This window comes from Trichoderma harzianum (assembly GCF_003025095.1).
Source record: "Trichoderma harzianum CBS 226.95 unplaced genomic scaffold M431scaffold_14, whole genome shotgun sequence".
Taxonomy (NCBI): Eukaryota; Fungi; Ascomycota; class Sordariomycetes; order Hypocreales; family Hypocreaceae; genus Trichoderma; species Trichoderma harzianum.
In genome coordinates this window covers 16,414-36,621 of record NW_020209262.1, presented here as the reverse complement: position 1 = coordinate 36,621, position 20,208 = coordinate 16,414, and the positions used below count along the sequence as shown (strand labels likewise).

Below are 20,208 nucleotides of genomic sequence, written 5' to 3'. Positions count from 1 at the left end.
AGGCCCAACTCGAGGATTGTGTTGGGGTTGGGAGGGAGATATTGAAAGAGAGAAGCTCCTTGGAGGAGATGGATTGAAGGTACTAGGAATACTGACGGCGCCGCGAATTGTTCCGTTACGTACGTACCTGCATCCGGTCACGTGAACCGCCTCAGCTCTATGTACATACCGCCTGCGCATGTTAGTCGGAGCCAAAACTAGAGCCGTCCGTACCCAAGGCATCATAATTCAATGTGCGGTATTGCGTTGCATTGGGGAATGAGCGAAATATTTGCATTTACGAATGTTTCTTTATTTTTGTTTTATTCAATTTTTTTGAGCTTTGTATGTATATGGATATGGCCCTTTCTCAATGTCGCAGGTGCCAGTTGTGCCATCTTAAGCCGCCGTGCTGGCTCTGTCATTACTCATCCATTTCTGGACATTTCCTAAATGGGTCACATAAGACGGCGATGCCTCTGTCGCCTTGCATTGCATGGGACCATTCACCGACAAATTTGATATCATCAATTGTGATTCATTCATTCACTCGTCCAATTAGCAACTATGTAGAGCACTAAATCAGGAACGACAAGATAAACCTTGGTGCATGCGCCTCTAAAAGTGGATATCGCCAACGATGCTTTGAGCCCCTCGTTATCCCTTAAGCCACGCGTCAACCTTTAACATTCTGTCCCAATAAACGCCCAAACTTTTTTTGTATCTTTTTCCCTACTAAACAGAACGCTGAGTAAAAGTATGCTTTTGGATATCTTCCCAGTCCCAAACACCGTCCGAAAGCAAGCTTGTATGCACCATGCTGATCGTGATAAAAATCCAGAGTAGAGAAAGGGCAAACCCAAACAGATGCCTGTTGAAAAAGAAAAAAAAAACGCAAGTTCCAATCAACCTTTAGAGGCGTAAACAGAGTAATAAAAAAGAAAAGCGAAGAAAAGCGAGTCATTAGAGACGTCGTCCAAACATGAAGGAGCCATACATGCCGCCGACTTCGGCCACGGCGACGGGGATCTTTCTCATTCCCCAGCTGTCGGCGCCCATCTTCCACAGGCGGCCTCCGTTATCCTGAGTCGTGCCGTCCGGGTTTCTCCGTACAAGCCAGTAGCGGCTACCAAACTCTTTGGCAGTCCAGCCTACACGCTCGAGATTCTTGTTCACCTTGGCAGCCCGTTCATAGGACCGCTCGCCGATTTCAATCACATGAAGCGGGGCCGAGGCGGGGGCCAGCAATTCACTGGCGCTTCCGATGAGAGTATCGATGTCTGAAATATCGAGGAATTTCAGATTATGAGGGAGGGCTTTTTGGCCCTGGTAGAAGAGGCCTTGAATATCGGCCATACCCAAGCCACGACCGAGAGCGAGCTCCTCCAGAGACTGAGAGAGTCTGATAAGCTCAGGCAGGTGTGAGGACTCCATTCGGCTGCCCCGCAGGCTCAGCGAACGCAGAGTGTTTGGCAGCTTTGGTAGAAGCTGGTCCACATCTTCCTTGCCCAGTAACAAGTGGTTGCTCGCATCGGTGGCAAGGCTGAGGAATATCAGGGATTTGGCCGCGGGGTGAGACGAGATGAATTGCAGAACGGCCTCTGCAGATAGATCCTTGCACTTGGCGAGATTAAGGTGAGTGAGTCTCGCAGATGCAGGGATGGAGAGAAGGGCTTGGTCGGTGATGCGTGTACCCGCAACGTCCAAGTGAGTCAATCGAGGCAGTCGAGGAAGAATCTTCTCAAAGACAGACGAGGGTAGGCTGAGACACTTGTGGAAAGACAACTTTGTGACGGATAGAGTTTCGGGCCACTCGTCTTTCAATACGTTGGTGAACGAGGTCTTGAAAGAGAGGGAAGAGCAGCCACAAAAGTCTAATGCGCGGAGTTGGGGGGAGTTGAAGAAGAGTTGGCGCAGTACATCGGTGCTAAGATCTTCGTCGATGTACTCCTGGACCAGAAACTCTTGAAGATAAGGAGTCAGCTTAAGGCACTGGACAAGCGTCTCTGATGTCAGATTTTTTGCCTGTGCCCTCTCGCTGGCAGTGGTGAAGAACATGGAGGGGTTGAAGTGACTAAAGTCGAGGCGCCGCACAATGGTCGCCAACGACGGGTATGCCGTAATAGTGGCCAGGAACTTGCGGAAGATTCGAGAGTGGGGAATAGTAATGTGTCGGTAGAGAGTGGTGAGGGTGGCCGCGTGAAGAGATCGGGATGTGAGGAGTAGGGACATGAGGTCGGCGTTGCGAGTGGTCAATCCATTGGGAGGAAGCTCGATGAATAGAAGATCGATGATGGCACCTGCGATAGAAGAGAAGGTTAGCCCCAAGCCCCGTTACTCAATTTTTTCTATTTTTTACAATGCACTCCACAATCCTGAAACCATGGAAGAAAGCTTGGAAAATGGATGAGGGGATGAATTTACCTAGCACTTCGCTGGGCAGCTGTTCGAGAGGCGATGCAGTCGTCGGATAGGCTTCGTGAGGCTTGTTGACAATAACAGGAGCTGGCGTCTCCCAAGTCATATGCAGCTTGTGCAGATCTTCGCAGCTGCGGCTGGCCGTCCGTCCCTTGAGCGGAATCTCCCTCCATCCTCTGAAGCCCTCGGCGGGATACCAGAAGCCATGGAGCTTGCTGTTTGGCTGCGTCAAGGGTTGGTGAAAGGCCGACTGAGGCAGCTCGGCCACTGGTGATTCGTCAAAGACATCCTCGGGCACCTCCGTGTACGACGAGATCTTGGATCGGGTGAAGGTCTGGGCAATTCCATCGTCGTTTTCTCGCACCGACGAGAAGGAGGATCGCGAAGCTGTCTCGGACGGCGGAGAGATCGCGCGAGCCATACTCGAGCCCTTGAGGGAGTGTGAAGCAGCGTGTTCGAGCACCGAAGGTCGTCGGTGCTCAGAGCCCCGGGGGGTGGCCATGTAGTTATATGCTCTTTCTTGGGACAAAAGTAAGGGTATGTCGTGTTAGCCCGGCCGAGCAAAAGTTTAGTCTGGTTGTGGCGCCGAAGCTAGTGGGAAGTTTGTAGGTAATGACTCTTGTCTGCGCGTGGGAAGTGGAGAGGGGAGGGTTTTGGAAGCGTCGTTGGTGAGGAGAGAAATTGGACGAGATGGGGTCTTGCGAGGTGTTTGCTGCCCTCTTTTTCGCTTGGGAGAATCAACAATCGTCAAATCGTCTTCCTATCGCTTCTTCCTGTTTCTTTCTTCTTCTTTTTCTTCTCCTCCTTCCAAGCAAAGACAACAGACACGCACGGGGAGATGGAGGTAGATGTGAAGTGGGCTCCAGCAAACGAAATGCACTGCAGCAGAATGAAATGATTCAGAACGCTTGGGGTATTTCTTTGCACAATACAACGACGCAGAATCTCAGAAAAACCAGCGTGCAAACCTAGATAAAAGCTTTTTATAAGGGCGAAAGAACAGGTCCTGTCCGGTGGCGGTTTCGTGGTGGTTCTGGGGATTTTTATGTGTAAGTCGAACGTCGTCCGAGTCGGACAGGGGGGGTGTGGAACTAAGGCGAAGTTTCGCTGCACTCTCGGGACCTTTTTTGGGGGGAAGATTTGCTGCTAAGGGGCCTCGTTGCGCCCGGGGGTGTGCAGATAGACGCAGCTGCGAGGCCCAATCCGGCACCCATTTTTGGGGCATCGTTTGTGCCTGTGCCTGTGTTGGCCGCACTCGTACCTGTACTTGAGCCAGTGCGGAGTCGCCAGCAACAGACAATGACACCTCCCAGTACCGGTACAAGTGCTGATCACGTACGCAAACGCAACAGCACCCCAGGATTTGCGGCATACAGTAGCGGTGGCCGGAGATGCTGCTCTCTGCGCCACTGACCAGGCCTGACGGGGGAGCGTTTGCCGCGGGCCTTTAGGGCTCTCCAGCGCTCCCAGCAGCTGCACCAGGGCCTCTCGATTGGCGCTCCGGGGCGGGAACGTGCTGGCACGCGGCGCCCCCCATTAGCTCACAGCACGTCTGGATTGTGTAATGAAAACCGGTGACTGGATGTTTCTGCCCGTCAGGTGAGCAGCGCTGGGAGCAAGTGCCACTTGGCTCATTGAATCTGAGCGAGCAAGCAGCGAGTCGAGTCGAGCCCCGTGAGGTGAGGGGCGTGTCAATTGATGCAATGCAATTTGGGGGGGGAAAAGTAAAAAAGGGCACGGCCGTTGGTTGCTCTACACATCGTACAGGTACGAGTACATGCACCAAGGGGGGCGGCATCACCAAATCCTTCGTCCCTGCCCTTCTGGGCTCGGAATATTCTCCAAGTCTTCTGCGGCTTGCCCATTGCAGCAAAGTATGCGGTGCCTCTCACAGGTACGAAATACTGGCAAATATTCAGAGTTCATCAGCACTCTATTCCTCCCGGTGGCTGTCCATCCTCACTCTCACCACGTCATCTCTCGGCCAAAAGCAAAAGCAACAACAAAAAAAAAACCAACAGCCGCCCGGTCAATCCCTCCGGCTCGGGAGGCGCGGTGGGTATGACGCTGGTTGGAGTGCCGTAATAGAAATTCCGGGTTTGGAAAAGCATCTCCAAGCCTCTCTAGCCTCAATCCCCCGAATATCTGTTACATAATCAGTCGCCATTCTTCCTCCTTCCAGCTTCTAGGCCTTCCAAGCTCAACTCAACGTTACTTAGCAAACTTGTCCTCGTGATCTCTTCGTCGTTGGTGCTTTTCCTCTTCCATCCAGCCATCTCGCTTGCCCACATTGCCGGGAAAAGGGCCAATGCTACCAAGCTCCTGATTGACAGGCCACCCCTTAAAAAAGCCCTCGGTGATCGTTCTCATGTTTGCGTTGCCCAGGTACTGGTACGCGGAGTCAATGGAGAGGCCTGGCGTGTTCATCTGACGACCCGTCGATGCGACAAGCCAGCAGCGAGACAGCTTCCCCGTATTACACGCCGTATTAGACTACACGGGGTCCGATTTAGCCAGCCACGGGCAACCACGCAACGACACACTGCATCCTGCTTAGGATTGGTCAATGGCATCGGATCGGGCACGCCGCCGTAGCGGCCGGAAAGGAAGAGCACATTCATCTTTCGTATGCTTCGTCCAGCTTCGTCCAGCTTCTGCTTCTGTTTGCTGCTTCTCTTTCTGCCGTCATCAAAGCAGGTCACGAGCCTGCTCTGCTGGCGGTCGTGATCCGAGATTCCGGTCTCAGGCCTGTGCTTTGCCAAGATGCATCATTACATACCCGCAGTGCTTGACATCTTACAATATTGCGCACCCCGTTCTCCGTCTCATGGTAATCATTGGTACTGTAGTCGCTGTCGGCCATCGGATGCGGCATCGAGTGGATGCCGGCGTTAACGGCTGCTGCAGCAGCGTTGTAAGATGAATCCCCCATACCTCGTATGAGTGCACTCGTACATGAGGCCGTCAACGTGGCTGGATCACCGGCAGCACCAATTGCAGGTTCCCCTTTGCAAAAGCCGCGACGCCGACAATTCGGGCGAATAGGACACACAGCTTCGCGCGTTGGTACGAGTATTCATGCATGGCCGCTCAAGGCTGCAGCACAGCAGCCGCCGTGTGAACCGAAGCCAGCCGATGCCGATGGACCCAGATCCAGAGGCTGAATTTTTTACATGGAATCCGTCTTGGTGCCTTTTTTTCTTACTATCCACACCCCTCGCCTGTCCAACTGCTCTGCGACGTCGGACTCCAGGATTGTCAGAAGGGAGGGTGAGTAGTGAGTAATATCCAGTTGTTGCTGCATCATTACGAGGCTTGTCTTTCGGTGACATGACATTGGAATCTGACGTGAATGCGCAATTCGGATAGGGCCAACGGACAAGACGTGGCGTTCAATTACAGACGTCATCCAGATCCCCGAATATCTCTTATCAGATCCTGCTGCCCTTTTTTCAACGCCTGCCCACCCTTATCATGCACCCAGACAAGCCAGAGCAAAACACGACCACTCAGCAGCCCCGAAATGGCGTGCTAACGTATTTAACCTTGATTTTTGTCTCTGCCCATTCTCTTTGTCGCAACTTTACCAAAACGGCAACTCTGCATCCCGGATAATTTTTAGCAGCAAAGTAAGACAAAGTCGTGATGCCTGATACCACATCCACATCAACCTTGCTCTTGAGATCCTGCCTCTCAGCAAGCGGGCATAGGTATACATTCCATTCTCACCACTTTTGACAATACTTCTCAAGCGATATAAATTGGGTTAATCGAATTAATCGATGGGTCTAAAGCACTGGTACCCAGCCCATATTTGATTGGCACAAAATGCTCCATGGTCTGGCGACATTGGAGCCAAGTATTGCCTAACAGATGATTCGATGCTCACAAATGAGTTATCATACGCTCCCTGCCTCTACCTGATCCTTACATACACTTCAACTCCCCCTTGCTTTACCGTTGGCATGCAACAGTAGCTTTCCTGCCTTGGTAGCACCAATTGCTTCCGTAGCACAAGCATCCGGCGCTCGATAGGCGATGCAGCCACATTCTGCTGGCCATCGTAAAATACTGCAGGCCATCGGCGTGTTTCACCCATTGCCCTTTACTTGTGCACACAAATCACATCATGCTGCAACCCCGTAGCACCGACCACCTGCAGGAAAGCAACTCCCAACAGACCCAACTTGCATCTGGTTGCACAAAAAAACGAAACCTTGAAGGACTTTTTGTTTTCCATTACAGATACTTGTATATGCCTTAAAACGCCGATAAATACTAACCCAACGCTGACGAAAGTCGCTGGACCCCACGAGTCTTGACCAATCACCAGACAGACACCAACAACATTGTAACCTCAAGGCCAGCCCAACGGCAGCCAATCTCGTCGTAACAAAAGTGATGAGCCCGGCCACGCTCCCGCTCAGTCCTCCATGTCGACATCGTCGTCGTCTTCGTCCTCCTCGCCATCGTCCTCCTCGTCCCGGAAAGTCTCCACCTCTTCCTCCACGCCTCCGTCTACCCGGACCTTGATCCTCCTCTGCTCGCCGCCAAACGCCTTGATCGTGTTCTTGCGCGCAGACAGCAGCTCCTCCTCGGCGGCAACATCCGCGCCCTGGGCCGCCAGCTCGGCCAGCCTCTTCTTCTCGCTGCCGCGCAGGCGGGGCAGCAGGTGCTCGTTCTCGGCGACCAGCTTGCGGGCAATGGCCAGCTCCTTCTCGCGCTTGCCGGCCATGCGCTTCTTGTAGAAGACGCGCTCGCGGCGGGCGCGGATCTCGCTGACGCGCTTGATGGCGGCCATGGTCTTGGTGGCCAGGTCGCGATCGTAGCGGATGGGCTCGTTGCGGCGCTGGGCGAACTGCAGGGTGCTGTCGACCGTCATCTCCTTGCCGGCGTTGCGGCGGTAGGCCTTTGTCCACTTGAGCTTGCGGGGGTTGCGCTTCATCTTGTAGTTGCGGTTGCATTTTGATCTGCAGAATCTGAATGATTTGCCTAGATGAGGACAAAGGTCTCCCGGTTAGTTTGCCATTGCTCATCCAACTATCGTATGGAGGGGGGATAAAATCCAATGTGGCGGAACACTCACCATCGTTTCTGACAAAGGTAATACCCTTGGAAGGGTAGGCCGGACGGCCACAAAAGCTGCAGTCCTCAATCCTGGATGCCAAGTCAGTAAAGCAGTCGTCGTAGAGGCCCGTATCCTGAAAACGTACCGCATCGTGGCTGTTTGATGTGGACTGTGAAGATGCTAAACTGGGTATCAATATCAAATCGAACAACGTTCGTCCACCCTCAGCAAGCAAAACTCTGCCATAATTTTTTTTTTTAGCCGCTAGTCGTTATCGATAACAGGGCCCCTCAGCCACAACTTTTTCCAGCGAACGAACGCACAGCCACAGCCACCCCTCTTCCCCACCCCAGTCAGATCTGCTCGTCCACCACTTGCTTTTCAATATTTGATGCTACTCTGTACTATTTTCTCCCCCTTCTCGCTCTTATTTCTGCTAGACCGACTATTATTCTGCCACTAGCTCAGATCCGTCAGGGCGGCTCTTGGGTCCCCTCCTCCCACACTGGGAAAGGAACAAAAAAAAAAGGGAGCGTAAGTAAGAGCAGGGGCCGCTTGCTCAAATGCTGCTGCTAGCGGATTAGTGACGCCTCAACAGGGGGGCTAGAAAAAGGCCTAGAAATTTCTTCCCCGGATTTTCGTTATGTAAATGAGCGGAGGAAGAAGGCATCACGCGGAGCGCTAACACACGGTGGTTTTATTGTCTGGCCTGGAGTGTTTTGTCGCAGAAAAGATACACCTGTTCTTTGACCTTCTCTGTGCAGTCAGCTTACTTTTTGCTGGGCAATCAGGTGCGGCTTTTTTGCTTTCTGTTTTCTTCATGGTCTTTCAAAACTCTATGTGTGTTACAACTCAGTCCGGAGATGCTTTCGCCGTGTAACATCACAGAAGCTCTGCCTCGGTTCTTTGCATGACCACCTACCTAATGTTTCCTCATCCATCCAATACTTTTTCAAAAAAGCCACCTAACCTCCCCAAACCGCCATGCCGCGGAATATTCATTACCTTAACGTAATTAAAGCTCCCCCCCTTCCCCTCTCGAAAATACGGGGGAACAATGAGGGGGGGCGTGTGAATACCATCAGCCTGATTTAGCAAACACAAACAAAAACCACACAATACTGTTGGGGGGAGCACGTTGCAGCCGGCAATCCCCCCTTTATTTAGCATTCAGTTTCTCATTCCTTACAGACCACAGAGGACCTTTGTAGCTAGTGCTGGTGGGTAAGATGGATTACTTGCACATATCGCGTGAGAGAGCCTCCTCGTGGTGACTTGATGCCGGAAACCGTAGGTCTGTGGGTTGTATCGGGGGAGGAGGAAACCCAAGGGAAAAGGTCGCTTTGGATGAGGCCGTGCCGTATTAGCCGCGTATATTGCTAATAAGTAAGCTGCGTTTGGTGCTTGTGTTGCCATTGAGATGCAAAGCAATATATTTCCATCTTGGCACAGCATGTATTGCTACGTACGTAGTAGTGTACAATTGGCAGGGATTGATGCTATTACATGGAGTATACTCTGGGCTTATTCTGTGTTTACTACTTGGTAGGAGCTGGAGGTAAGGTTAGAAGCCTCTATTCCGCATGATATATAAATACGAGCAGCAATGAAACACAAAGCTTCATTTTATGAGGTAATAATACGACATCAACTTGGTCTGCTGTGCTTCATCCTCTTCTCCTCTGATTACTACTGAAAATAGTCCCTCTCAATTACTCCTTGCTACTACTAACAGGCTATCCCCATATGCCCCATACCCCATATACCCCATACATGACTTACCTACTCACTACAGGCATCACTACAGGCATCTACATATGGGGCCAGACACGTACTCATCACGCACATTGTGCTCCACGTCGCTTCATCGATGATAATGTCTATTGGCGGACCTTTCGGACCAATATATGCAGAGTTGCCTTTGAGCTATCCTGCCGAAGCTACCTAGTGCATCCGTGTTACCTAATGAGAATCCCGTCATCTGTTTCCCAGCTTCACCACAAAAGCAAACATCAAAAAACGGCCACTGGCATCCTTCGTCGTCTGGTAGAGTCAGTCTGGAACCGCGTGCTACCTTGGAGGATCCCCATCATGAAGAATCCGCTGCCGATTGATCTGTTTCGACGTCCACAGTTTGTCACAGATATCCCTCCCCCCCGCCGTCCTAATACCACCAAAAACCCCCGCCTCCCAGTTTGCATTGCGACGCCAATAACGACATATTTGTCTATGCTTCCAACATGTACTTGCCTAGGCAAGGTGTTTCCCCTTCTCAGATCCTTTGTGTAAGTAAGGTGCGTCTCATGCACACAAAAGACTGCGTAAATCCGAAGCTGGAAACCCGAGTGTGAATAATATCCGTAACAAGCCTGATATGATATGTGGCCGAATCCTATGTGAACAAAACGCCGCGTTGGTTGTTGAAATGAGCATGATGCCGCATGCTTTTAGGAACTAAAGAAGAAGAGAGACGAAAAGAGATGAATGGAACAGAAGAGACACGTTGAAACAAACGCCGAGCAACCAAAAACACACAAAAACGCATCATAAACAATGTCTGGTACTCCAAAGGCAACGATGCTTTTTCAATCAAGCTTTACAAATCGCCTTGCTAAACGTTTTGTCTTCGGCGTTATCTCCGGCGATGCAGCCTTCGACTATCGGCTACCATTCTTCTTGCTACCCATCTTGAGACGTTCCTTGCAGTCTGGGCAGTACCATTTGGCTGTCAGACAGTGTTAGCATCATCATCTTCTAATACCACTGGACGGCTCTTTTTGAAAGGGGCATGTTGGAACTTACTTTTCGAACTTGGCGCAACCTTTAGGCCCACACAAGCCAAATGAAACCATTCCCTAGCACAGTCGTCTGAATCGCATGCCACCATGGCGCCATAACTAATACTATTGCAATAACAATATGTCTGTTCGTCTGCGTCGACATCGGCATCTTCGTCACCATCGTCGCCCTGCATGCTGCTGTTTCCGTCCTCATCCACGAGCTGAGCCAGAGCCTGTGCTCCTGCAACGCCCTTCTTCTGCTGAGACTTTTTGCCATTGCCAGTTGGCTCAGCATTGCGCGTTGTCCTCGGCCTGGCGGCCGCCGCGTCTTGGAAACTGGGTAGAGCCGGGGTGGACGGCTTGCTTGCTCTTCCGCTCTTGGTCGTGACCATACCCGTGCTTTGCGGTGTAGACTGAGTAGGCTCGCTCTTGCGGTCCGTCTCGTCCACTCTACTATTCCTGCGACTGGAGGAGGTGGTGGTGGTAATAGCAGGAGGGATGGGGGTCGCCGCAGGCTTATCCTCTACTTGCTCTGGCTCCTTTGGCGACGGCTCAGTCTTGACTGTCACCGCGGGTTCCTTGCTGGGTTCAGAGTCATGGCCAGGGCGTGACCAGTTTGCGGCCGGAGTGATTTCCGGCGTGCTGGGAATATTCCCATTTGTCTTCTTCGCCGCCGACGAAGGAGGCCTGGCCTTGCTGGCTTCTGAGTTTGACTGTATAGAATTCTGTCGTGCGCGGGACGTTGTCGGACGAGGGGCGGGCGTGGGTGCCGGTGCCGGCGCCGGTGACGGGCGGCTTGTTGGCACCTTTGTCTCTGGTAGAACTCCTAGGACAGGAGACGACGCAGCTGACGGCGACATGGTAGCCGATAGAGCATTCCTGAAAAAGGACAAGACAGTCAGTATCATAGTCTAGGTCAAGTGAATAGAGAGGTAGGGGATGAGAATAGACAAAGCCATACTTCTTCTTGGATTGGCCGCTGCTCGTGGGCAGAGCCTTGCGTTTCTTCGGCACCTCTGGAGCCGGAGTCTCTCGAGGGCTAGTGGTGGGCTTCGTTTTGGATGAGTTGTTTCCAAAGACGAGGCTCATGGCACGCTCCATCTGGGGTGCCTCTCCACCACTGGCAACAGCTTTCTCCTTGTCTTGGCCCTTGTCTTTGTCTTTGTCTTTTTCCTTTTCCTTGTCTACTTTGCGCCTCTTCTGGGGAGGATTGTTGTTGGAAGATGCTCCAGTAGAGATACCCAAACCTATGTTGTTGCTATCGGCCGTCTTTCGAACTTTGCTAGAGCTAGTCTTCTTGTTGCTGCCATCCTTGTTCCGGCTATCATGATCATCCGCCTCAGAGTCAAGGGCATGCACCTTTTGGCTCTTCTTGGCTTGGACAGCCTGCTTTCTGGCGTCGCTTCGAGCGGCGGCCTGTTCCGCTAGGGCCTGTGCAGCTGCCGAGATCGCCGCCGCGCCATCACGCCGGGATCTTTCAGCTGCCGAATTCTTGCCATTGCGGTTTTCGGGGTAGGCCCAGTGTGTGGTGCTTCCCCATTTCGCTTCGTCGCTGAATTCGTTTTCTAGATATGGCCATACATCCTCCGCGCGAGCCAGTTGTCTTTGCAACGCCTCGTTCGCTGTGGAAATGACATGATTCTTCTCCTCCAGCGACACGAGCATTTCTTGTATTTTGATCGCGGTCTGGCGGAACAGCTGGCGGCGATGGAGGTTCGAGGGGTCGAACACGCCGCCGTTGGTATCTTCGGTCGAAATCACGGGCTGATTGTGCTGCTTGAACGCAATCCCGTTGGAGCTTGTCTGGGCGTTCGCGGGTGCAGAGCTCAGCGCCGTCGTGCTGGCGGCGTCATTGCTCGCTAGCGCTTCGGGAACAGCGAAAGTCCTCGCGGAGGCGACGAGCTTGAAAAGCTGCTCCTGAGGAGCGAAGATCTTGGCGTCGACCTCCTTGAGCAGAGTAAAGTGTCGGACGAGCTCTTTGGGGAGGGCGGTAATAGTATCGGCAAAGTGAGTAATGGCAGGGAAGATGTCAATGGGCTGGTCCCCAACTGGGCCGCCCAGCGAGTCTCTGGTGCCGGAGCGAGCAGCGGTCGCTGAGCTTCGGGGAGGGTTTGTGCGCGTCTGGCGGACAGGCTGCGACCTCCGGTGCGACGGCGCTTCCACGACGGGAGCCTTGGCCGACTTCATTGCGAACACGGCGAGGACTGGACGAGGGATTGTGTGGGAATCTGCGTAGAGGGGCGACAGCAGCCGGCGAACTTTTTTTTGGCCCTTGGAGGGCGATGGATATTGCTAAAGAAGGATAAACAGTGAAAAGACGCCTCTGATTGGGGACCGCCTAGGCCATCCTGCTCCGAAGCCGAGGTTAGAGAGCCAGATCATGCGTGGGAGGCGTGGAGACGGTAAAGGTGATGATGAAGCAGCAGAATCGTATCTCTGAGTTTGGGGAGCGAGGAGCACATCTGCCGCGAGATACGGGGGTACGTACCGCCCGATTCTGCCGTTCCTGGTGAGCTAGCGGCGCATGACACAGCGCGGACTGCACTGGAGACCAGCTGTCATTGGGCAGCCGGAAAAAGCTGGGCTCCGAGAGAGCTTTGGGTTTACAGGTATGGCGTCAGCTGAGCTGCACACAATTGCGCGCGCATTTGCTTGTACTTGTGCATATGGGGCCTCTTTTGTGCTTCTTGATAGTAGTTGACTTTATTGCGAATTCTATCTTGAAGAGGCAAAGGAACAGCAAGGATATAAATTGGATAAAAACCGCTGAGAGCGAATATCAAATACAAAGAGGAGATTACAGTCTAACGCGACAAATTGCATAGCGAGAATCGAAAGGGCCTTCTCCCATAACCAAAAGAGAACAAAAGCGCTGAGTACTAATAATACGATATGATGTAATATGCCATGCCTCTCTATAGAACGAAACGGGGTATCGTCGCCATAATCACTCCATCATGCTTCGCGCCTTGGCCGTCCTCGCCTTGGCCGAGGGATTCTCCCTGTCCGACTGCTTCTGTCTCCATTGCCACTCCAAGAGCACCCAAATGAAGTCCTTTAGGTCGAAATCTGGCCATAGACACTTGCGGAAGAAGATGTGCGTGTCTTGGTGGCACTGCCACAGCATGAAGTCGCTGAGCCGCTCAACACCGCTCGTTCTGACAAAAATGTCCAGAGGAGGGTCATCAGCAGTGTATATGTGTCGCTCAATGGTGTCCACTGTGATGCTGTCGGGATTGGGCAGCGCCGGAGAGCCGTATGACCCAGACCTAGTGAGCAACCGAGGCTCGGGAGAGTCCGGGGGCAGGGTAGTAGAGGATGAATCGTTATCGTCGTATTCGCCATCGTCGAATGGCTCGTCTGGAATTGTGGGCAGTGGCTCACGTCCGTCGAATTGGCTAGACAATATCTTCTGCCTGATGCGCGATGGAGAGAAGGGGGTGTTCTTGGGAGGCGTCGGAGATAGAAACTCTTGCACGGTTGATCGGATGGCAGTTGTCATCTCTGCCCTCGAGGTGTAGGGGAAGCAGATGTTCAGGACGGCTCTAAACCAGACCGTTAGCTTGTCTTCAACCCAATAGGGCACAAGATCTCGATACGTACTTGTTGTTGTGCTTGGTCCTTGCCACAGCCCTGTCCATGACCTCCAGAACGTCTTCGCGGATCAACTCACGCTGGCCCAGGATGCGGACGCAAGCTCCATAGCGGTCAAGGATATCGCCATAGGTTGTTAACTGCTCCAACTTGACTTTTGCAAGCTGCATCAATCCTTCGACCTCATACTTAGGCCGGTTGAAGTTCTCGATGCTGAACGCGTAGACAGTCACGACTTTCACGCCGCACTTGTAGCAGATTTCCATGATCTAGACGCAGCTTTGTGTTAGCTACGAGACATAGCTTAGGTAATAGAGCAACGAACCCTGGCCAAGGCCTCAAAGCCACGGTGATGTCCTTCGACAGTCTCCATGCGGCGGCTTCTGGCGTAACGTCTGTTGCCGTCCATCTCAAAGGCAACATGCTGAGGGATTGGCCCCTGCTTGAGGGCGCCAATAAGCAGCTCACGGAGCTGGTTGATGGCCCATTCTCCCGGTGGTGATTCGAGTATTAGCCTCTTCAAACCCGAAACCGTGTCGGCCATGTCGAGACCAAGAGAAGGAAGAAAGGAAAGGCGTGTAAAGGAAGGACGGTGCTCTGGGAGGATTAGGCCGAAGGGGGGCGCGAAATAGGTGCTCTAGTTTTCCTCTTTAATTAGACGGCTTTAAGAAGAGAAAACACAAGAAAAAGAAAGAAAAGGCTGATGCAAAAGATGGAGAGAATTCAAGAGTAAAGGAAACGAGAGCTTCAGTGGAACATGATGAAGGCTGGAATCAACAGTAGGCGCAGGCCAGAGGATTTGGAGGCAAAATCACCGAGGTGGACAAAGATTTGATTTGATCAAAGGGCCGCGAAAATGCTGTGGCGAAGCTAGGCGGAAGCTCAACTGGCCACATTTGTTGTTCAGCGCCTCGCCGCTCTAGCGCAGGTTTTTGGCGGGCTTCGGAGATCTGGGACAGGGGCATATCGACAGCAAATCCGAGGCGAGACAGCGCTACCCCCCTTGCTTGGTTGGGAAATGGAAGCACTATCAAATGATTACGAGGTTCAACCGATTTGATGATTCTAGATTGGATGTCTCATGTTCACACCGATGCTTAGGCTCATAAATACTACTAGTTTATTAAAATAGCCACGTTTTGTAGCACGTTGTTAATAAAGTTTGACGTTCTGTCAATTACTTACCCAGCACCTATCACCGGTATAGAGTTTTACCATTGACATGCATGGATACAGACCCAACAGAGCCCTATGATGACAGGAGCAATAAACGAGAACCCCTGGCCACCAGCCTCGGTGGCTGACGGCGGTGCCTGATGATCTCACCAGTAGGAGTTTTACCATGGACAGGTTTATTTGACCTGGTCTTATATTCCCGCCACGTTCCAAACATTCCAGGATTTCCAACGGCGCCCTGGCTTTATCTTAGTGCCACTACTTTGATGACTAGTTTTTTACATTAGTCTCCTCTGTCGTGCTGATTTTTAGCTGCTCTAATACTGCTAGTCTAGTGCCTTTTGCCCACAGGCTATCAGTTTTCTAGAGTTGATATCCGCTCGTCGTAGGATTCGGTTGCTGACTCGATTCCAATCTGTAACCAGTAACCGTCGCCGTAAAAGTCCTGACGTCACTCCTTCATATCGCGGTCCAATTCAATTCTTGCTTCTCCTCACGGCGACTTTTGTGCTCATACAAACCCCAATGGGCGTCGGCTAGGGGCCCTTATGCAAAGCAGCTGTTGGGCAAAAATCCATAGTTATGCAGAGCTGCTGCGAGGAAAGCCTGCTATCAATTGGCACAAGCTCCGCCATTGGCCCCTGTGCGCTGTTATCCGCTGGAGAACGACGTCATGTTGACAGCGAGACGTGAGACCGTTGGGTGTCAAAAAACCGTGGCAACGTGGGTTTCAGCTGACATGGCGCCACGGGGGGAACACTCCGTTTATATCGTGCAAAGGTGAAGTCAAGGTGCAATCACGCCCACGTAGACCCGGTAAACGACAGCGCCGTTCCATGGTTTATACCTGCTATCAAGGTCACTAATCTCTAGCGGTAAAACGGAACATTCAATCGTCATCACGGCCATTAGGCACCAACAGCTGCAGTGAGAAACAAGGTGGTGCAACCACTATAATCTCCACGGGCTTGTCTGTGTTGCTTCTGCCCCTCCATCCTCCCGCCAGCCCCACGTTGGACTTGCGCCTCATAAAACCAAGCTCTTCAAGCAGGAGAAAGTAGCTCATTGCTGATAGGCTATTGCTTGTCCCTGCCATTGAGAAAGACGCTTTATACAAGCTCCGAGCTCCCAGCTCCAGCTCCCCTTCTCTCTCTCTGCATCTCTCTCCTTTCTCATCACGCAATCCCTCAGTGCGTCGAGTCCGTCCTCCGCTCTCCCCCTCCGGCATATCCAGCATCGCGATCCGGATCACCGCGGCTTCGGCTAAGCTTGCCAAACGGGCCGTCTCTTTCACTCCTCCTGCACAATGGTTGTTCACGATGGCCACGAGTACCTCACCGAGGAAGAGAGGCGATTAAAAGAGGACAGAGAGCGAACCAAATACTGGAAGAAATGGGGGCCCTATGTCGCCGAGAGGCAATGGGCAACAGGTAGCCTCTGCTCTGCTAGGAAGCCCAAACCAAAACGAGATTGCAATGCTAATCTCTTGTAATAGTACGAGAGGACTACAGTGCTGATGGAGACGCGTGGAGCTGTACGTTGTCCCTATATGCATTCTTTGTGCCTTGGGAGCCAGCTCTAACCTTCCTCTTCCTTAGACTTCACGCACGACCATGCACGATCCCGAGCTTTCAGATGGGGTGAAGACGGCATTGCTGGTGTCTCAGATACACATGGATTTCAAAATATTGCCTTTGCCTTCTGGAACGAGGAAGAGTATGCCATTCCGACTCTCTGATTTTCAAGGCAGAACATGGTCCTAATTCATAAATCAGTCCCTTTCTAAAGGAGCGACTCTTTGGACTTTCCAACCCTCAAGGAAACCACGGCGAGAGTGTCAAGGAAGCCCACTTTCATGTCGATAACACTCCCGTAAGTCAACAACCATTTTCTACGCTGATGGATAATGCTAACTTACTTATCTAGACTGTACGTCTCAACTCACCACTCGAACCCCCAACTCCTCTCGATACTAACATAATACTAGCACTCTTACATGAAATTCCTTTACAAATACCCCCAAAAGCCGTTCCCTTATGATGATCTCATCAAGGAAAATGCTCGGAGAACTAGAAACGACAAAGAATACCAGCTTCTCGATACCGGAGCGTTTGACGATGATAGATACTGGGATATCTTCATTGAAACGGCCAAGGAGACTGACGATCCGGATGAGCTCCTCTTTCGTGTCACCGCCTGGAACAGAGGTCCTGACCCAGCCCCGCTCCACATCGTACCTCACGTATGGTTCCGAAACACCTGGACCTGGGGCAGAGAGCCGGATGAAAAGAAGCCATCGATTTCGGCCCATACCGAAGATTCGGCCAAATCAAAGCACTGGAAGCTTGGAGACCGATACTTTCTTCTCTCTCCGTCTCCTGGTGTTGGCAGTTCGGGAACAGATGTCATGCCTCAGCTGATGTTTACCGAAAACGACACCAATACTGAGCTCCTCTACGAACAGGCCAACGAACAGCCCTATGTCAAGGATGCCTTCCACAGGTACATTGTCGGTGGAGAAAAGGAAGCCATTAACCCTGCCCAAACAGGCACCAAATGCGCTGCTTGGTACAACTTCAACGAGGATGGCGGTGTCAACCCTGGTGAATGCGCCGGTATGTGATCCATCCTGTAGAGAGTATATTGCATTTAATCGCGGCTAACAATCAATGGCAGTTGTTCGTTTTCGATTCACAAAACGGGATGAGTCGTACCTCGATGAAGAAGAGTTTGATGATATCATTGAAAAACGTAGAGAGGAGGCAGACGAGTTCTATTACAGAATCAGCCCTCTCCCGCTATCCGATGACTTGCGCAATATCCAGAGACAAGCCTTCTCAGGTATGATGTGGACAAAGCAGCATTATTACTTTGTCTGGGACCAGTGGGCAAGGGGAGATCCCGGCACTCTTCCTCCGCCTACAGATCGTATGGGTGTCCGAAACTCACAGTGGAAGCATATGCATTGTGACGATATCCTGTCTATGCCCGACTCTTGGGAATATCCATTCTTTGCTGCCTGGGACAGCGCCTTCCACTGCATCCCCCTGGCAATGATTGACCCAGATTTTGCAAAGAAGCAGCTGGATCTCTTTACTAGGGAGTGGTACTGTCATCCCAATGGCCAACTGCCTGCGTAAGCGACCCTTTCTGCCGTCGTCTCTGAATTATATTCGTGGGGCTAACACTTCCAATAGATACGAATGGAACTTTGGTGATGTCAATCCTCCCGTCCATGCCTGGGCTACTTTCAGAACCTTCAAGATTGAAAGAAAGCTGTACGGACGCCAGGATCTCGATTTCCTTGAGCGAGTTTTCCAAAAGCTTTTGCTCAACTTCACCTGGTGGGTCAATCGCAAAGATGCCGATGGCAAGAACATCTTTGAGGGTGGTTTCTTGGGACTCGATAATATCGGTCTGTTCAACCGTTCCGAGCCACTGCCCACGGGAGGTGTCCTTGAACAGGCTGACAGTACTGGGTGGATGGCCTTTTACTGCCTCTCCATGCTCAACATTGCGCTTGAGCTTGCCAAACATCGCCGAATCTACGAGGACATTGCCTCAAAGTTCTTTGAGCACTTCATCTTCATCAGCGATGCCATGACCTTCCGCACAGGTCAGAAGGATGAGCAGTCTCTCTGGAACGAAGAGGACGGCTTTTACTATGATGCCATTTCCTGGGGTGGCCCATGGCTTCAGCAGCTACCTGTGAGGTCCTTGGTCGGCCTCATTCCTCTTTATGCCACCGCAACTCTTGAGCCCGAGCTTATTAACAAGTTGCCCTCGTTCAAGAAGAGAGTCGAGTGGTTTATTGCAAACCGTTGCGACTTGGCAGAGAGGAACATGGCCAGCATCAGGAAGAGAGGAAAGGGCGACCGTATCCTCTTGTCCATCGTCAGCAAGGAACGTTTGGAGAAGATCCTGAAAAGGATGCTGGATGAGGATGAATTCTTCAGTGACCATGGTATCCGCTCACTGTCTAAATTCCACAAGGAGAATCCCTTCTCCATGGAAGTAAAGGGCCAAGAGTTCACCGTTGGCTATGTTCCAGGAGACTCCGATACTGGCCTTTTTGGCGGCAACAGCAACTGGAGAGGACCAATTTGGCTTTGCGTCAACTTTTTGTTGATTGAGTCACTCCAGCGATTCTACCTCTTCTATGGACCTGACTTCAAGGTCGAGTGCCCCACTGGTAGCGGCATTTACATGCATTTGGGCAAGGTCTCGGAGGAGATTCAGCACCGATTACAGCATCTCTTTGCTCGAGATGACTACGGCAGGCGCAGCATCAATGCTGGTGACGATCGCCTCGACTATGACGAGCACTGGAAGGACTACCTCTGGTTCTATGAGTTCTTCGATGGCGACAGTGGAAGAGGCCTCGGTGCCAGTCACCAGACCGGATGGACCGGTCTAATTGCTCGGTTGATCCACGACACAGGGTGAGTACAGAGAGAGGGGTGACTTGTTTGTTTTTTTTTTTTTTTTTGGATGGTTAACTAATTTGAATCAAACAAAGTATCAACTGCCGTCTGCCTCAGACTCCTCGAACGCCATCTGCCACCATGGCGCACTACTTTGATGACATATTCCAGAGACAAGTGGGCAAGGTTCCCCACCCCGGTGGTGGCAGACGCCATATCAGACGTTCATCAACGGCCCGCTCCATCGGTGCCAGAAGCGACTTTGACTTTTCTGTCAACGGAACTGATGACGATGCGCGGTCTGTCGCCAACTCGGTTCACCACGACGATCCGGAGAGGGCCAAGGAGAAGGAAGAAGCGGACAACCATATGCACCGCTACATTTCTGATCAGCTCCATAGGTACACGCAAGGAGAAGAAAATGGGTACGAAGGAGATGAGTTGGAGAGTCGAGCTGAGTAGTGGCTCTCTGCTGGTGTCGTGTGACGAGGGTATTTGGATTTTGGAAATACAAAAAATTGGTGTAGCTTGATCTATATTGTATTTAGAACTACAGTACAAGGCAAGAAGGAATGTTTGGTATAAGATTTTGGAGGATACAAATTGGGTTATGCCTTGGTATATGATTCTGTTAGTTATGTTTTACTTGAATTTATATGAGAATTGAAAAGATGCGCCATATGAGTTGATTCTGAGCATTTCTTCTGACAAAGACAGATGACATCACATGAGTTTGTGTACAGAAAAGCCATTTCTTCATTTTCTAGAA

The 20,208-nt window shown here is 51.6% G+C and overlaps 7 protein-coding genes across 7 annotated transcripts; 2 read left to right on the top strand and 5 right to left on the bottom strand.

Annotated features, from left to right (window-relative positions):
* Positions 1-942: 942 nt before the first annotated feature.
* M431DRAFT_95191 (hypothetical protein) lies at positions 943-2,818 on the bottom strand (the record flags this gene model as incomplete). The annotated part of the gene is made up of 2 exons (XM_024924675.1): positions 943-2,279; positions 2,404-2,818. 2 exons carry the CDS (start codon positions 2,816-2,818, stop codon positions 943-945), a joined length of 1,752 nt encoding a protein of 583 aa, XP_024769984.1.
* A 3,771-nt stretch (positions 2,819-6,589) lies between these two features.
* On the bottom strand, positions 6,590-8,058 carry M431DRAFT_511878 (hypothetical protein). Its single transcript, XM_024919753.1, has 3 exons — positions 7,611-8,058; positions 7,484-7,554; positions 6,590-7,389 (listed from the first exon to the last, which is right to left on the bottom strand). Exons 1-3 carry the CDS (start codon positions 7,613-7,615, stop codon positions 6,821-6,823), a joined length of 645 nt encoding a protein of 214 aa, XP_024769983.1. The 5' UTR covers positions 7,616-8,058; the 3' UTR covers positions 6,590-6,820.
* A 592-nt stretch (positions 8,059-8,650) lies between these two features.
* On the bottom strand, positions 8,651-8,881 carry M431DRAFT_499139 (hypothetical protein; the record flags this gene model as incomplete). Its single annotated transcript, XM_024917763.1, has 1 exon — positions 8,651-8,881. One exon carries the CDS (start codon positions 8,879-8,881, stop codon positions 8,651-8,653), a length of 231 nt encoding a protein of 76 aa, XP_024769982.1.
* A 236-nt stretch (positions 8,882-9,117) lies between these two features.
* Positions 9,118-9,938, top strand: M431DRAFT_249401 (hypothetical protein). The gene has a single exon (XM_024913770.1). It carries the CDS (start codon positions 9,212-9,214, stop codon positions 9,752-9,754), a length of 543 nt encoding a protein of 180 aa, XP_024769981.1. The 5' UTR covers positions 9,118-9,211; the 3' UTR covers positions 9,755-9,938.
* Positions 9,939-10,122: 184 nt separating this feature from the next.
* Positions 10,123-12,432, bottom strand: M431DRAFT_95265 (hypothetical protein; the record flags this gene model as incomplete). Its single annotated transcript, XM_024924684.1, has 4 exons — positions 10,123-10,190; positions 10,268-11,124; positions 11,207-11,379; positions 11,434-12,432. 4 exons carry the CDS (start codon positions 12,430-12,432, stop codon positions 10,123-10,125), a joined length of 2,097 nt encoding a protein of 698 aa, XP_024769980.1.
* Positions 12,433-13,192: 760 nt separating this feature from the next.
* On the bottom strand, positions 13,193-14,383 carry M431DRAFT_95612 (hypothetical protein; the record flags this gene model as incomplete). Its single annotated transcript, XM_024924722.1, has 3 exons — positions 13,193-13,790; positions 13,849-14,108; positions 14,165-14,383. 3 exons carry the CDS (start codon positions 14,381-14,383, stop codon positions 13,193-13,195), a joined length of 1,077 nt encoding a protein of 358 aa, XP_024769979.1.
* A 1,938-nt stretch (positions 14,384-16,321) lies between these two features.
* On the top strand, positions 16,322-19,901 carry M431DRAFT_485709 (hypothetical protein; the record flags this gene model as incomplete). The annotated part of the gene is made up of 9 exons (XM_024916313.1): positions 16,322-16,445; positions 16,511-16,549; positions 16,614-16,731; positions 16,791-16,887; positions 16,942-16,944; positions 17,003-17,630; positions 17,692-18,151; positions 18,213-19,457; positions 19,535-19,901. The coding sequence occupies 9 exons, from the start codon at positions 16,322-16,324 to the stop codon at positions 19,899-19,901; spliced, it is 3,081 nt and encodes a 1,026-aa protein (XP_024769978.1).
* Positions 19,902-20,208: the final 307 nt, after the last annotated feature.

Bases quoted from the DNA above. Each gene is read 5' to 3' on its own strand.
- M431DRAFT_249401 (XM_024913770.1), top strand. From the start codon at position 9,212: ATGCCCCATACCCCATATACCCCATACATGACTTACCTACTCACTACA.
- M431DRAFT_511878 (XM_024919753.1), bottom strand. The intron at 7,390-7,483 runs GTGAGTGTTCCG...GTCCTCATCTAG, and splicing joins TACCTTTGTCAGAAACGATG to GCAAATCATTCAGATTCTGC.